The sequence below is a fragment of the Alligator sinensis genome, unplaced genomic scaffold (genome assembly GCF_000455745.1).
Source record: "Alligator sinensis unplaced genomic scaffold, ASM45574v1 scaffold760_1, whole genome shotgun sequence".
Classification (NCBI taxonomy): Eukaryota; Metazoa; Chordata; order Crocodylia; family Alligatoridae; genus Alligator; species Alligator sinensis.
The window spans coordinates 1,987,805-2,005,957 of NW_005841989.1; the positions used below are offsets into that span (position 1 = coordinate 1,987,805).

At 44.2% G+C, this 18,153-nt stretch overlaps 1 protein-coding gene across 1 annotated transcript in view; it reads left to right on the top strand.

The window, feature by feature from the left end:
* The window catches only part of KIRREL3 (kirre like nephrin family adhesion molecule 3), a 357,023-nt gene that overhangs the window by 57,782 nt on the left and 281,088 nt on the right, over positions 1-18,153 (top strand). The window contains 2 exon segments of the mRNA XM_006021359.1: positions 8,077-8,226; positions 13,355-13,504. Of these exon segments, the coding sequence (XP_006021421.1) occupies positions 8,077-8,226; positions 13,355-13,504 (300 nt within the window).

Below are 18,153 nucleotides of genomic sequence, written 5' to 3' on the forward strand. Positions count from 1 at the left end.
TGCTTTCTCCTCCTCTGTTTCCTTTTCCTTTCACTCCTTTCCCTCTATTGCCTCCTGATGCTGCCTTCTCCCAAGATAGCTGCCTTGCTTCTTTCACCGTGCTATGAATCTGGTTTAGTTTTGTCACAGGGCAGTCGGCCTGCGAGCTTGTAACTCGTTCCTTAGACACAGCTGCAGAAATCACATCTCGCTTGCAGAAATATTTTTGTAAACCTAGTGCAAAAGTGGGTGGGAAAATGGTGAATCAGAATTGTTTGCCCTTTACTGAGATGTCCATAAATGTTATTTCCCCCGCTTCAGAGCAACAAGACAATGTGGCTTGGCAGATTCCCAGAAGAATTTTTGTTTTCTCTACAACAAGGGTTGAATCATTTTTCACCAGACAACTCTACTCCATAATAAACTGCATACCAGAAGCAAGAAAGAAAATAGTAATAATATGATGGCACTGCCAGCTCTCATGATTTTCTCATGAATCTCATAATATTTAGTGCCTTTCTTAAAGTTTTGGACCCTGAAGTCATATGAGTCATCAGAATCTCAGCTTCCATTTAAAAATAAACCAATTTTCTAACACTTCTGGTTATGATGGAATCAATTATTAAAATAAATGTGAAAAATTCAGAAGACAAATAAAAATAATTCCAAATGTACTACGTTTTAAATCTCATTTTTAAGCCAATCTCATGATTTGGGGGAATCTGACTCATGATTCTTGAGTGCCTGGGGGTTGGTAATATTAGCGTACTCAGTACAATCTGTTGTTTTTCCATTTTGGAAACAAATGGATTTCAATAGCTGTGGAAAGTGCTGCTGGTTTTGTTTCAGAGAGATTTTCTTTGAGGAGCTACAGGAGTACCGAACCAGAAGGAAGGCAGTCCTTAGGCTGGTCTAACTATATAAATAGCTCTGCTCAGAACTGTGCACAGCCAACTCAGAGGAGCAGATGAGACTCTTAGATCAAGAGCCTCTTCAGCTTTCTGTGACACCAAAGCCCTGTCTATAATGGCAAATTGACCCATTGCTGACAGTCGCATTCAGCAGAAGGGCAGCTTGCAAGTCTAGATAGGTCCTGGTGTTGCTTTGGAAACTTGCCAAGCACTGTAGTTCATATCTCATTTACATGTTTTTTTACATATATTTTTAAAAAATCAACAAGTGCACAAAATCCTAATATTTGCTTCTGTTGCTTATATATTTCCTTCCAGACGAATAGAAACAGATGCTTGTTTGAATTCTCTCAGGGGTCAGAGTCAGCTCATAGTGACTCCCGACAGTGCCTGCCAAATTTTGGCTTTCATTTAGTTATTTATGTAAAAGTTGCCTAGCCCTTGTGATTGTGATGACAAACTTCTGAGTGCGGAAGTGGAATATCAGTGTCTTTCCAGGTTATGGTGGTAAAAATGCCAATGTCCCATCAGCCTCATGACTTTCATGATTAGGATGGAGTTGGGGAAGAACTCCTACAAGCTCTAGAAGTGAACTGCTGTGCTGCACATGGAAGCTAGAAAGGCAACTGGAAAGCTGATCGTTCCTCCTGAAAGCCATGGGCCACAGTTGGTGTAAACTGTTTTAGCTACATTGCATTACACCAGCTGAAGGTCTGGTTCTCAAACAACTCAACTCTCTGTAAATTGTGGGCTGTTCTGAAAGAAAAAACAGGTCCAGCTGAAATGGGAATGTTATCTGGAGCTGTTGCTGTTCAAAGTCCTGCTGACTTCACCTGAGAACTGGGCTCTTCACTGCCCTCTAGGCCTTTGAAATTCTCCCTCTGTATCTATCCCCTGGGGAAACGCTTCAAGTGCTAAAGGGGAATTTGGGATTGATTTAAACTCCTGGGACTTTTTCCCACTTTGCTTCCAAGTGTTGGCACTTGCACCTGTCCAATATGAGTCACCAATGTCCACCAAATAGTACTGCACTGCTTGATACCCACTTTGCATCCCCGTAATGGTGACAGCTCATTAGGGAACCGTAACTTGAACTGAGAGAATCCATTTCTTCATTTCTTAGCGAGGTCTAAATGAGAAAATCACTCATGGTGTCTGAGGGATGACCAGGCATAAGGGCATGCTACAGCCCATGATGTCTCAGTCTGTTCTCTCTGTTTCTACACCATCTGCATCACAGCTTCCACAGCTGCTATCTCTGGCACAGCACGTAGCCTAGGGAAGTCACTCTGTGCACGCGCACGGAGGCAAGAGCTGCTATGTGAACTGTCCTCTTCATTTCAGGAGGGTGTTGACTCTGGAGCCTACTGACCGAATGGCAGTTTGTTCCTGTGCTTGCGTTCTGAGCAGAGACACCCCTGCTAAAATAATGGGTCCTGGGAAATAGCAAGTACTTGTCTGTCGTATTAAATGCCAGCTGCACAATCCCATTAAACACCTTCCCATACAACTAGAGCTCTGTGAATAATAGATTTATTTTGGTTCAGTGGCTAATCCACTCTTCTTACTGAATTTGACCTGAATTCATGAATAGTTTATCTCTGACTCCTCCCCTTCCTCCCCACTCCCACACTGCACCTTGGGCCAAATATATAATTCACCTAAAATATTGACCCACGTGTAAATCCAACACATAGCCAGAAAATTAATGGGGTCCAACTGTGTCTCCATAATCCAGTTGAACCCCAGGCTTTCTCCTGGTTAAAAGGAAGCAGTTAAGTCTTGTCTACACTACACTTTTTATCCATGTTGTAAATTAATTAATGTATTGATAATATTTGTGAGGTAGATGTGGCTGTGGACAGATGCCGGCTTCATGTCAAAGTTTTTCACATTAATCACATGGAGGGAAGAGAAGGAAAGGAGAGTCATTCTGTCTTTTCTCCTGGTTTTGCCAGGGCTGTTAGTTGCAAATCAAGAAACAAAAAAGAAGGGGAGGGGGGAAGATATCATTTCCTACAGCAATTACTAAATGAAATCTCTGCTTATTGCAGTGTTTCTCAATCCGTGGGTCATGACCCAAAAGTGGGTCACAAGACTATATGAAAAGATTGTGGACAAACTTTAAAAATAGATCAACAAGCTTTAAAAATAGATTATCTTTTAAAGGAGAAAAATGTGGGAAACCGCAGCTATTCCCTCGCAGGTTGGTAGAGCTCCAGCCTGCGAGGGGCTGCTTGGGACCTCCCATGCCCCACACACTGGGGTGCTGGGGCCTGGGCCACTGGGGCAGGACTGGCCATTGATGTTTACAAATGGGTCCTGGTACAAAAAATGTTGAGAACCCCTGGCTTGATGGACATTTTCAGAGGGCACGGACACCACTTTGTATTTCTGCTTTCTCATTACAACTCTAGCAGCTCCCAGCTGACAACCTGATAATTCTTGCCAATAAAACAATCTCTTTTCGTTATTGCTGCTCTCCAACGCTGTCCCTGTTTGACTGAGTTGCCTTGAGAATTGGTGAGATTAAGGAGCGAGCTGTGAAATCCTTGTTAGTGGATGGAAAATATAAAACATTGCAAAATGATCGTTTTTCTCCCTCTTTTTTCCTCCCCCCCACCCCTTTTCCTGATCAGTGCTGGCAATGCTTTCTCTATTATAGTTCAAAATCTCATGAAAGAAGATAATAAAAATAAATAAATAGATAAGCCAGAGAGCTGATTAAAATTTCCTGTGAAATCAAATTTGTAAAACTTAAATCAGAATAAACTGTGTTTCTACCAGTATTCAAGGCCAATCTGATTTTTAATGAGACTCCTCAGAGACTGAACTGGAATCTCATCAGGTCATGGAAATGTGATAGCACTCCGCAACACATCCTTCTCTGCCTATCTGAGGGAGGGGGGTAGAACTGGCTAAAGAAATGTGTTTCAAGGGCTCTAAATCCCCTCCTTAAACTTCAAGATACTCCTAAAGAATTCCCTTGTCCCAGCTTTTCCAGCGCTGCACACCAGCCAAGCTTCACTGTCCCCAGGAGATCATGTCTTCCTGTTATAACAACATAATGATTTACAGTGTTAAACTGTTTTAGGGAGTCACTGTAGCTACCAGTGGTGACATCCCAGGCAGCAGCCCAAACACACACAGGATTAGAACCCAGGACCTTGGCCTTTAAAAAGACAGACCATTGCAGAATGAATCCCATGAGGCATAGGGTCCTATTGTGCTAGGTGCTGTACAAATAAGTAACACAAAAAGCAGAGCTCACAAGGTGTCCGGATGATCTGAAAATCAGAATCAAAGCTTTTCCCTTTTTTTGTAGACCTTTTAGTTCCTTAAGGGAGGGATACATGTTAGGCCTGTGCAAAGAGGCTAGTATTCACTTTGGATTTGGATTCGGCCGATTGGGGGGACAGTGATTCGATTCGGTGATTTGAATCACTGTCCCAAATTGATTCAGACAAATCTCTGAATCAGCCAAGCCCACAGAGCTCCCCATGCAGCATGGTGCAGCGGGGGGCAGCAGGGATTGCCCCCCCACACACACTCCCGCGGCACCCGGTGAGCACTGGGGCTTTTCTTTAAAGGGCCAGGAGCTGGGGCAGGCAGGGTAGCCATGGGGGGGCTTAGGAAGTGGGCAGGGTTCAGGGGAGACTGGGGGAGCAGGCAGGGAATGGGGCCTGGCAGGGGTCCCATGGTCCCCTCCCCCCCCTCCTCCAGCCTCCCTCTCCCCCACCTCTAGTACTTACCAGCTCCAAGTCTGGCTCCAGCTCCCTGCTGCAGCCACCGGGGACTGCCCCAATCATCAAAGCTCTCCGAATCTTTTCCGAAGATTCGTAGAGCTTTGAATCGATTCAGACCTTTTAATTGGTCCCCTGATTCAATTCGGATTCGGAGATTCAGCCACCAAATCGAGCCGAATCTCCTCCGAATCGAATCACCACCCGAAGCTTTGCACAGCCCTAATGCATATGCACTTAAACAAACACATGCACACCCACATGGACATGCACCTAGCACAAAAGATCCTTTCAGTAATGGATCAAAAATATGTATGGATATTTTGGGTTAGAGTCATTTTTTTCAGAACTGTTTTCTAATTCTTACCTTTCTGGTATAGATGGAACTGGAATCAAGTGTGTTCTGATGCAGACAACTGAACTACAAGGTTATTCCAAATCTGATCCTGCATTTAGCACTAGAGTTAATTGAAAAACACAGTTTCTCTTTTGAAAAAAAAGTTGCAATTTTGTTTTAATCAGGACAAAACCATACACTTTTGAAATAAGAACAAGAAATTCCAACAACTTGAGCTTAGAAAATGTCAAAACAAAGGGTGATAGTCTATTACCGTTTGGTGCTCTAGATCTTACTTCTATTTGGTTGTCTAAGCTATTAGACCTAAGGACCACTTAGACGACCAAGTGGAAACATATTGTCTCCCCTGGTTGCCGTTTTCATTTCAACTTCTATTGCACCTTCAAGGAAAGCAAGGGGGAGGAAAAGGAAGATGTGTCTCTGGATAGAACTTCCTTTGCTTTTAGCTCTAGAGGTCTGAGCAGCAAAGAGGGTAAGGGTCCTCTAATATTAGGCAAAAGGGTAGCCAACACCGCCATGATAATTGAGCAGTTTTGCATTTATCTGCAAATACAGAGGGATGTTGTCAAATTCTCTAATGTTGCACTTATAGTTTCCCTTGTGTATATTATCCCAGCAGCATCTGCAGCTCTCGTCAGGCTGAGTAGGGAGAATAAGTGCTGTTTTCTCTGCCCCCTGGTGATGCCACAGACTGGGCATCATTAGGCTGTCATTAGACAGCTGAAATCTGAGCAGATGCCAATGGAGCATGTTCAGAAGAAATGTTTCAGTTGCTTTTAACTTTTGAAATGGTAATTAGCTTTTTCTCTCTCACTCATCTCACTAACTTCAGCTGAGGCGCTGTTCTTCAAGCACAGGGGTAGGCAATTATTTGGGCTGGAGGGCCACTTCAGGAGATTTGGTGAGCTGTTGCAGGCTGTGGGAGCAGGCAGTAGTGCTGACCCACCACAGCACAGCGGAGGGAAATTGGGAGGCAGTAGATCCTATCTGACCCAGGCCCACCTGCCCGCATCCGCAACTAGGGGCACTAGACAGAGCAGGTGGGTGGGCAAGCAGGGTTTCCAGACCAGCTGAGATCCCTGAAGACAGGGTGTCCTCAGCCAGGCGGATAGGATGGGGCCACGGGTGAGTGGGGAGCAGCATCCAGGAGTGGGATGGGCAGGCGGGGGCTGGGGCCAGGATCACCAGGTAGTGCTAGCATGGGGCCAGGGCCTGGGGTAGAGCAGCAATCCGTTCCCCACATGGCCTTTCACTGTCACCACCTCGTGATCCCAGTCCCAGACCTGGTCCCAACCCGCCCATCCTACTCGTGCTTCTGCTCCCAGACTCTGCTCCCGCCCATCCGCAGCTCCATCCCATCCTCCCAGCAGAGCACGCCCTGCCCACAGGGTTCCTGGTTGGTCTTCATGGAGACCCCACCTGCCCGCCTACCCCATCTGGTGCCCCCAGCAGTGGGTGCAGGGTGGACAGGCCAGGATGTTTGGGTAGCAGGGTCCAGCGGTGGTGGTGACACTAGCAGTGGCAGCCAGAAGGAGCTGCCGCTGCTGGGGTTGCCAGGAGGCTGAGTCCATCTGCTGTGCTGCCCCAGCCCCCCTGTGTGCCCAGGGGCACTGGGACTGGCTGCACATGCCACGGCCCAGGCTGCCCCCCATGCCTGATCCGGGAGGGGCTGAGGAACCTGCTGTGAGCTAGAAACAATCACTTGGCAGGCTGGATCTGGCCTACACACGTCATATTTTGCCCATCCCTGCTCAACCAGAACTAGCCACATGCTGCCTGCTGGTGGATTATTTCAATTCAACCTTCTGTGAGTTATTTCCCAGCACAAATTTAGGCATTGTACCATTATGCTGAAAAATGTGCATGGGCATGGTTACTGGGTTTGTTTTTTCTCTGTTTAGCTCAAAACTTTTTTCCCGCAAGTCATAAAGAGCTGAAGGGATTTTTCAGTTTTTAATTCAAATAACATCTCTACTTGAATTACTAAATCCCATTAGAAGAACTTTAGCGACAATCCACAAATGTGCAAAAGGTAGTGGATGTCTCAACATAATGATAATGACAGCTTTCACTGTTGTGAAATCTCTGGGATTATTATGGCAACAGTAGTATGGAAATGCACATTACTGATTCATTGGGAGATGAGTACAGTCAAAATGGTTAAGGTCCAGATTTTTTAATTCACCATTATTTTGGCTGCCTCCATTTTGGGGTGTCCAATTGAGTAATCTTCAAAGATGCTGAGCACTCAATGACCTTCAGATCCTGTGCACTGTAGTTGGATGTTAGATGCTTGGCAGCTTATAAAACCATGCTCAAGTGTCTTGAGAAAAACACTTATAAGTAGTGGGAACATCTTAAAATGTAGAGCTAAATGCATTCAGCTATAGTAAAAACAAAACAAAGTCACAGTATCTAGAGTGAGCTGGCTGTTGAAAACACTTTCAGCAAGAACTCTGAATGCTCAAGTAGGTAAGAGCATCTGTTTTGATAAGCACCATGTGTTGACTAAACTATGTCACGATGAGGCAAAATTCTCCCCTGTGCACATTGCCAGTACAAAGCATACCATTTAATTCTTCAAAATAGGGTTGATATGAGATGTAAGTGGTACACACGTCTTGGGATGGGATATGGCCTTTGATTGGGGCTTTGCAGGCCAGAGTTGAAGAGTCATATTGCTAGAATGACTAGAGAAAATGCATCAGGGCTGGAGTTGAGGGAATGGCAATACACATGCAACTCCTTTGTGCTGCACCTGCTAGCTCTGTTCAAAGTGTACAGGATGTGTGCAAATAAAACAGGCTAGGAGGAAACATTGGGCACCTATTTCATAGATTTTTCCCTCAATAAAGAATTGAACCTTGCTGAACTCTGCCTGGGGTTTTCAGGGGAGAATTAGTAATCACCCAGGTAAGACACGCAGACTATAACTCCGGGTGGTGGAAAGGTCTACACAACAGCACCTCAGAATATTGGATCATGATTCTCTGCATTGCATTATAAACATAAAATGTTCTTGTAGTGTTTCAGGTGCAGCATGTGACCCTCTCCTTGTTTCTTGTATCTCTTTCCCTTTCTCCAGGTCAAGCGTCTTCCTTTACTCAGCAGCCTCAAGATCAGGTGGTAATAGCCGGGCAGCCTGTGACCCTGCTGTGTGCGATCCCTGAGTACAACGGCATTGTGCTGTGGATTAAAGATGGACTTGCCCTAGGAGTAGGCCGGGATCTCTCAAGTAAGTCTTTTGAGATTCCTCAGGCTTGTTTTATTCAACTGTGGTGATAGCACAGAGATGGGTAACTCTGCAAACACCGCAGACAGAAAAGGGAGAGGGGGGTTCCAGAACGGGGAAAGCACACTGCATAGACAAGTTCTTTTCTTTGCCTGCACATTCATTTATGTGCCATAATTACTGCACATTAAGTTTAGTACTTGGATAAGCAAGTACTAAATCAATGCATGGTAATTCGGCACACGGGTTTTTTCAGACTCTAACCGATTGATCAGTAGCCTAATACTACTGTGCAGTGGCGTATTAGCATGGGTTTTGCCCATCACGCTACTGTCCAGTGTTGTTAGGCTACTGTGCAGTTAGCATCTCCTGTAGACACATCCAGTTACTCATAGATTGGTATCATTTATAGATGTGTGAGACTACAGCTGAATCCAAACAGCAAAATAAAGGATTGGTTAGGGTCTGAACTGAAAACATGGGTTCAACCTCCCCCCAAAAAGTTTGTTGTTTTCAAACAAAACAAAACAAAATATTTCTTTTTAATTTTTTGTTTATTCAACCTTTTTCCTCTCCTCCCCTCCCCTTTTAAGTTTAGGTCAATATTAAAATGAAAACAGTTTCAGAACAAAAAATTGAAATATTATGAACATGTTGAAATGAAACATTTTCCAAATATTTTTCCAAATATTTTCCAAATATTTTTTTTTAAATGCGGAATTCAGTCCAAGCTCTCAAATTATTTTGATTTCCCCTAAACTGCATTTTCTTATATATGTATTATCTGATGAAAATAATTTCACTTATCCCTATTATTTAATCACACACAGATGACTGAGTTTTCTGACAGCAGACAAGAGCTTGCCAAGGATTGTACTCTATTTCTGATGTTTTGCTGAAAATGACACAGATTTGCTGTTTTGTGAAATATTTCACAGAATTGTGGGGGTTTCTACTGTATACCCCAAACTCAAAAAAATAATTAACAGAGAGACTGCCTCCCTGCCCTCCCCCCGCCCCCAAATTAACCAAAATGCTTCCCTTCTCCCATGAATATAGACATTTTATTGTTTTAGCAAAAAATTTTAATGCACTTTTCACCTATTGTTTGCTTCTACCTCTGACAGTTCAGCATGTGAGACTCCAATTCAGCATAGGGCTTCAACAAATGTTTAACTTTAAATACATGTTTAACTGTTTAACTACCAGTGACATTATATACACCTTAAAAATTAAGCACAAAACTAAGTGCTTTCTAATTTTGAACCTAATGCAGTGAGCTTTTGTCCATTCTTCACACCCCAAAGCAAACTTATTTGGCTTGGCTATGGGAAGGAAATCATTTTCCTGACGTGCTGTTGTAATTCACTGCACCTTTGTAAGCCGCTACTGAATAAAAGTAAATACATATTTCACTAGCTTTGGCTGTTGTACAAATGTTATCAGAAATATACATGCAAATTTTAAAAAACTGGCTAGCATTGATGAAATGTAGAAGGCAGGTTCAGCTATTGCCTGTTGAAATACGTTGTGCTTGCCATTGCCATCATTGCATTATGAACCCTGATCCATATGATAAGGTTGAAATCATTTCACTCTAGAGAACACAATAAAAGCAGCTGGTGATTCTTTTTTATGAGGCAACTTAAGATCTGATTCTCAGAAGCACCCACACTATTCACTGCTGCCAAGGGAGGTTATCAGTGCTAAACACCTCTGAAAATCAGACCCTAGATGTCTCCAGTATGGCATACAAAACCAGTGATTCTGTCTGAAAAATCTGCCCAGAGTTAGAGGAACAGACTCCAGGTTTCTCAGATGCTCTGTGGTACCCTCTAAAACAGGATTCCTTTTTGGGATTGCTATTCTTTTCTCAACTTTCCTTCAGTAAGCAATCCACTCTTTAAAAGTACAGGATGTGAAAGCTGTATTCCATACATTACTACATACGTTGAAGAATCCATCTTTACCTACATGAACTGGTAACAACAAGCCCATTGAAGTATGTGGCTTACGTGAACGACTTGAACAATTAACAAAGCTGGGTCTGCTTTAGTAAGAGAAACTGCCAGCTTGTGTGATACCAGCTCAGCTAGTCATCTAATTAGCTAAACACAAACAAACCCATCATTTGTATTTCTTGCGGTTCAGGAGAGCAAATCCTGCTGTTGATAGCTTGCAAAACAACAAAAACATGAGAGAGTGCCAAGATGCCTGTGCTACACAGTGCATTAATCACCAAGCTAGGGGAAAGGCAGGGTGATGGCATCCTTTTCTACATCACCATTCAGGTGGCTTACAAAATGACGTGGGCAACTGATACTCCTTCCAAGACCCTAGCAGGTCTTTATCCTGCAAGGCTTCCAGGCACATGGATAGTTCTATTAAAAATAACCAGGCTATTCATGGGCTTAAAGTGAAGACATGAGAGAGCTGTATTGAATCAGGTTTATAGGTTTAAATCACTGCTTTACACTTTCATTGCCTACTGTCTGAGCTCATTAGCTACATTAATGAATTAAGTCACATAAAAGGGCAGTGGCAGAGCATGGAATAGTAGGATTTCTGGCAGCATTGCTTATTTCGAGAGCAGGTAGTAATGTGAGTTTTCAAACCAACGCAAAAGTCATGGCAAAAGCAGCAATTGGCAACTACCATGGAAAAGGACTGCCTGTTACAGACACAGGAGGCTCCAGGTCTGAACCGTTCATAGTCATTCACATGTAGAGTTTCATTTCAGGTTTATAGAAACTTTATGAGGCAAAATCAAGTTCCATCTATCTAACTAAACAGAGGCCAGAGTGCATGAGATCACCTTCATCTTTATTATAGGGATGTGGTTACAGGCTTCAGCATGCACTGTTTCACTTCACAGCACAGACCTTTGGGGTCAGATACATGTTAGATGTGATCTTTGAAAAGCTGGTAATCTGCCAGTGTGACTTTATATACAGTACTCTGACAACACAACTGAAGCAATCCATTATTTCTTAGCTTTCACCCCTTTACTGGGGTTTCCTTTACATTCCTTAGTCTGCATTCCTTCTTGAACTTTTAGGATCCCATAAGACATCTTTCTCTGGTTCTCCTACATCTTAGGATCATAGGAAAGTAGAGCTGGAAAGGACTTCACAAGCTCCTCTAGTCCAGCACTATGCTCAAGAAAATATTGTCCCAGACTAAATCATCCCAACCAAGTGTCTGTGCAACCTGCTCTTGAAAATTTCCAAGGGTGGAGATTTCACAACTTCTCTAGGTCACCTGTTCCAATGCTTGACCACCCTCATGCTCTCCAACCTAAATGTCCTCTGCTGCAGCTTGAGGCCATTCCTCTCAATCCTGTCCCCTACAGCCAAGGTTCCCTCTAAGGTGCACGCGTGCGCAGCCACGCACAACTAAAAGTCTGGCCGCGCACAGCCTTTTCAAGGCCGCGCACCAGGAGAGGAGCTGAAGGTAAGCTCCGAGGCGAGGCGAGACGAGGCGAGTCAAGGTGGGTCAGGGGCCTGACACAGGCTCTGCCCCGGCCTCCAGCCCCAGCCCCCTGGCCCAGCCCCAGCCCCCAGCCCTCAACCCCCTTCGGTAAGTGTCCCACGCCGGACCGAGACGGTGCGCTCACGGACCGAAGTGGTGCGCTCACGGACCACTGCTCCTTAGAGGGAACATTGCCTACAGCCCCAGAGAAAAGCCCATCTCTATCCTCTCTGTCATCAGCCTTCAGGTATTTGAAAGCTGTTATCAAATCTCCCCTCAGTCTACTCTTTTCCAGACTAAATAACCCTAGTTCTTTCAGCTCTTCCTCATGAATCGTGCTTCCCAGGCCCCTAATGATTGTTGTTGTTCTGTGCTGGACTGTTTCCAACCTGTTCACATCTTTCTTGAAGTGTGGAGCCCAAAACGGGACATAATACTCAGGGTGAGGCCTCATCAGTGCTGAATAGAGTGGATGAGTCATTTCCCTTGATTTGCAAGTGACAACCCAGGGTGCTGTTGGCTTTTTTTTGCAACAAGAGGACACTGTTGGCTCCTATTCACCTTATGGTCCACTGAAAGGGTCATGGTCAAACATTTGGCCAACCAGCTGGAAGCAGCCTGTGGAGTCATATGATCCAGCTCGTGGGTCTAAGACAAACCCTGGTTTGGTGTGCAGGCTGGATCCAGCATCATGAGTGCTGCATGTGGTCCAAGGGGCTGACACAAGGCATGTCCTACATGCTGCACCCATGCCAGACCGGCTCTGTGTGTTGCCTCTGGGGCTGGTTTGGATGGGCTATGCCAGAGCCAGTGCACAGGGCCAGTCTGGCAGGGCACCGCATGTAGCGTGCACCCAATGCCAGCCCCTGGACCATGTGCAACCCATGTGGCCAGTTCAGCCTACATGCCACATGTAGCATGCACCAGCCCCACTCCTGGGTTTATGCTGAAGCAGTGTGCGGGGCTGCACATGGTGCCATAGGAGCTGCACCCAGGACATGGGGCCTGCACAAGGTGTTCACTGCATGTGGTGTTCTGCCAGCCTGATCCTACACGCTGGCTCCAGCACAGCCCAATCTGACCCACAAGTTTGTTCAGCAACCCTCATCTGACCCATGAGACTGGATGAGCTTGACACCCCTGGTGTGCTGTAACCCCCAGCTCCTTCTCTGCAGTACTGCAGCCAAACCAGTCATTCCCCAGCCTGTATTTGTGCAGGCAATTATTCCATCCCAAGTGCAAGACTTTACATTTGTCCTTGTTGAAACACATCTGATTACTAAGGGCCAATCCATTTTTCCAGTCTTTGCGGGTCATTCTTGTTCCTATTCATGCCTTCCAGAGTGTCTGCAGCTCTACCCAACTTGGCATCATCCACACACTTGCTACGTGTGCACTCAATCCTATTATCCAAATCACTCGTGATATTGAGTAATAGTGAACACAGGACAGACTGATTTTCAATCCATTATACTCTTGAGATGGGGCTAATAACACACACCTGATCCAGCTGGCAGGCTGAGTCAGGAAGATCATAGAACATGATACCTGGCCATGGTCGGCTTGCCGAGTGAAGCCTGGAAACCCAGTTCTTCACTTTAAACTCTTCATTTTCTGGCTGTTAGTGTGTGACTACAGCTCTGCTTGTATTTTTCTACAGGCTATCCACGCTATTTGGTTGTTGGAGACCATTTGTCTGGGGAGCATCACCTGAAAATCCTCAGAGCGGATCTCCAAGATGACGCCTTGTATGAGTGCCAAGCCATTCAGGCGGCCATCCGATCCAGACCAGCCCGGTTGACTGTTCTCGGTAAGTCTCCCTCTCCTCTGGCATAAGCACGCTGGGGAGGTTATTACGTTTTCCTCCTTGAGATATACTTTGTGGCTCTTAGATAGGTTTTTTTGTTTTGTTTTTTGGGAGGTTTTTTGGTAAACCGTTTGCTTTGGGAGAGAACTGGTCAGAGTATGCTGCTGGATCAGGGTTATAAGCTTCAACCATTTGAAGCAAGAAAGAAATTTCTCAGGGCTGATTCCAGGTATTCTTTTTCCTTGGGCCATCCCCACCAAGTTAATATTTTTTTCACACATGCTCCCACAGAAAGACAGAAGGGAAAGCTGTATTAAGAGATTGTAGCTAAAAGACTTCTTGCTGGTACAGTTCCTTGTGCATTCACCCTGGAATTGTGCCAGTGCACTGTATACAGGGGGGTGTATCTTGCTCTGGAAAGGGGAATAACTATGCTGGTAAAAGTGGCAGTTTTATTGGCAAGTTTCAAGATTAAGTATAGATGCTTGCCAGAATGGACCAACAAAAGGCAGGCTCCTCATAAAACTGTCTAGTGTGAATCAGGCCCTAGAGTAATTCCTCTGAAACTTTTTTAAAGGAACAACATTTTTCCTTTTCTAAAACTTGTAGAGAGATTCACATTTGGTGTTTGGTAAATAGTTTCAGTTTTCAAAACACCAGCCTTTTTGAATGTGTGCTTTTAGCTTTGAAATAGGAAAGGTGGTTTTTCATTCAAAAAAGGGGGTTAGTGAATGTTTTTATTTGCTCCTGTTATAACTGAACAGCAGAAAAACAATTATCGACAAAACAAACAGTTATTGCTGAACGTGTGGGTCAGTGGAGTCTGTCTATGCGGAAAAACTGAGCTCTAATTTGTAAATTATCATTCCCATAAAACACATCTTCTATCGTAAATAGAAACCACTGAGTACCATATATTTTCACATAAACAGCAGCCTGCATCTATTCCACACATTGGGTAACCCCAAAGATAATAATGTTTTCCCTTTGATCCATAAAAACATCTTCCTGCTCAATCAACATTTTGCATTAGCTTGGAGTTCTGGCATACGCTTCGACATGAAAGAAATCTGCAGATGAATGGGGAAAGTAACACAGCCATGTCATTCAAGTCCCATCCTCCTGCTCTGTTTACTATCACTCTGTGCAAGCTACATCGCCTTCCCCTCCCTAATCTGCACCTCCTTCTTGTGTTGTAAAATAATAATATGTTGCTGAAGACATACAAAAGAAATAATATGTTATTTAATTAGACATAAAGATTCCAAAACTAATTCAGTCCCAGGGTGCACGGGCATATGCCAGAACTCTGAGCTACTGTGAAGCGTTGATTGAGCAGGAAGATGTTTTTATGGATCAAAGGGAAATCATTATTATCTTTGGGGTTATGGAATATGTTGAATAGAGGGTGGTTAATGTTTATGTGAATATACATGGTACTTGCTAATTGGTACATTTACCTAGGATGTTCAGCAACTTGCATTTTGCAATGCTTTTTTTTTTAAGTAAATTAAAGTTATAGCATGCTAGAAACAAACTCCTTTCAAAAACAGCATGGGATTTACATGTACTAAAGCAGATGTTCTTGGGGAATTTAAAGTTGACTGGGGAAGAATGACGGGTATTTCACTCCTCAGAAGGATGAATCATTAGCGGCCCGTGGACCAGAGTTCAAGCATCTATTAAGACACCACACATCCTTCATTGTGTTATCACCCAGGAATGACAATGAAGGTAGCCACGGGCTATACATAGAGATTCTGCAGGCTGCATTTTGTCCAGCTCTTGGTAGGGGGAATTGGTAGGTATATAACGAGCAGATGTCTCTGGCAGTCCCTTGTATTCAGAGGGAGATCCGGTTCCTAACAGCCTGTTACGCTATTCAGCACATTGAACTATAGGTACAATATACTGTACATTAGGGAAACAAAGAGCATATTTGTACTGGGAAATAGATAGAAACTTCAAGTAGTTACCGAAGTGTAATGCCACCAGCTGTGCAGATGTTTCTGGTTTTTAAATCGTCATGCAGACTCAGCTGGCCTGCTTTATTTCTGAACTAAGTGGGCTCCGCAGGCTGCTCCATGATGAGATGGATATAGTTTCCCTGAATGACAGTTCAGTGAGTGGAGGGAATGTGACAGGTTACCTCAGTCACTGGAGCTGCTGCTTAGAGCACAGGTCAGGAGTCAAATTTTGCACTGACAGATGCTCTTGGGCGACTCACTAAGGACAGAAATTTCAAACTTCAGTGCAATTACCAGGAGCAGTTGGTGATCATAATCTCTGAAAACCAGACCACTCATGTAGGTGCTTAAATATGGAAGAAGGCACTTAGCTCCAGTTTGAAAACATTGACTATAACTTCTCTGGTCCAAAAACAGTGAGGTTACACAGCTGAAAGCCAGGGCAAAATCTAAGTATCAAAACTCACTCCTTTGTAGTATATGTGTAATAGTATTGGGCAGTGTCAGAGTTGTACTGTGAGTTCCTGACATAGTGAACCCTATAGAAATGCCAAGTGTTAGGGGCAGTGTAAATGATGCTGATTTGATTGATAGAGAGTGTAACAATATTGCAGGAAAACTTGCTCCGAGGGCTCGTTATTGTTTAATATCCAGCCAGTAGAGAGCCACATGACAAGCAGGAAAAAAGTAGTATCCCAGGTTGGGAGATGTGGGGCTGGGGAAGAGCCAGAGAATGCATGTTAACAGGGCATCAGGCTGGATGCAACAGCTAAGGCACCAGTTGGTTGCAAAGAGAAAACTGGGCAGCTTGATAGCTGGGATTGAAAGCCAGGCAGGAAAGCAGCCTACTCTAGCTGCCAGCCACAGACTAGGGGTAGAAGCTGGACAAGAACAAACAGCCTGAGTCTGCATACCTTATCCTAGACTGCCCCTTGGGTTAGGAATAGGAACTTCTGCTTTAACTTCTGAGGACCTATGTGTGAGGATTTCTGTAGAAAAATGTAAGTGATATGATAGTTTGTGTCATTTATTTTTACAAGACTTTCTGTTTTGCTTTGGCTTTTTTGGTGGAAAGGAAAACTGTTTAGTCCCTCCCGCCCTCCTTTTCCATCCTATTTCCCCATATTTTTACAGGGGGAAAAAATGGTTGAATTTTTCAGGAAAAAAAGCCCTAAAATATTGTTCATTAGGTATGGTGCAGATAATACCAGACATCTAAATGGGATTGGCCCAGCCCATCATAGTACTAAATGGGATTGGCTCAGCCCCATTGACACCCTAGGGTTACATTCTGTTAGCTTGCAGTATAGTACTCAGCCATTAGATGTCTCAATGTGCTAGTAAAGGGTGCCGTCTCTGACAAACAAGAGAAGCGAAGTTGGGACTTGATCTATGCAGGTTATTTGTTAATCTATATAGTATGCAGATGCTATATTTAAAAAATGCTTGTTTTAAGAAGATCTGTGATTCCATATAGTGCAACACAGCATTTAAAGTTCATACAATACAGAGAGGTAAATTTTAGTGGAAACAAGCTACTTGCCTTATATCCTTGGCATACTTCAGCATAGGCAGAACTTATTGGGGATGGTTCTCCCTTCTCTCTGCATCCATAACAGCCTAAAATCTGGGGTCAGAGGCCCAAAGTAGCTCTCTTGCTCCAGCTTAATACAGGTGCACAAAGTACTGATACAGTACTAGGCTCTGAAGCTGGTTGTGCTCCCAGAGAGAATACAGGAAGCCAGACAAGACCAGCCAGGTGTTTGACAGGTGAGAAGCCAAGACAAGTCTAGCCTCAAGAAAGCGAGGCTTTTACAGACATAGCTCCACTCTGGAGCGGAAGTTCTCTGATTCCAGAATGACAGCTCCAGCCATATAACATGATTTTATTGCCTTGCAGGGCTTCCTGTTCTCTAACCCTCCAGAATAAATATTTAAGCAGTGCAAGTGCTGACTCAGACCGTGTGTGTGTGTTCCCACACTGCCACCTACATATATCAATACACACACACAAACACACACACACACACACACGCACACATTTCGTTCACTGCCGACCTAGCAGATTCACTCTGCTAGCCTCCAGATATGTATTTCCCTTCAGATCCCCTTTTCTCTGATCCAAGAGATGCATAATCAAAATGAGATTATAAAACATTGGAGCAGGAGCCTGAGAGTATATTAATAAGAAGTTTTAACCCAGCAATCTCCAAAAGCTGGGAGAAAGTTACCCTAAGGTTCAGGGTGAGAAGGTTGTCCAGAAAGTTTATTGCTGTGCATTTTGCTTCAGAGTTCATGGTGCACTCCAAGGGGCTTTATTGCTTGGACTTGCCTAAGGAAGGAGTCATTAGTACATTCATACAAAACTGGCAGGGCACGGGTATATCGTGTGACTCTGATTAAGAAAAAACAAACAAAACAAAGCATGGCATGCTGTCTGTGGGTAGAGTGCAGGCATTGGAGCCAGAGAAGCAATTGTATCTCTCACTGCTGGTGGCGCTAATACCAACCCCAGCACTGTGTGGGGACTGGTAATGAGGCCAAGCAATTCCCTTCAGGGGCAATGATTTCTCTTTATTTACAGGGGCTTTTGCTGCGTTTATAGAAGGTGGTAATTCGGCTGCGACTGTTTCTCAGGGATGCAATCCAATAAAACAGTGCACATGGCCACTATAAAACTATACC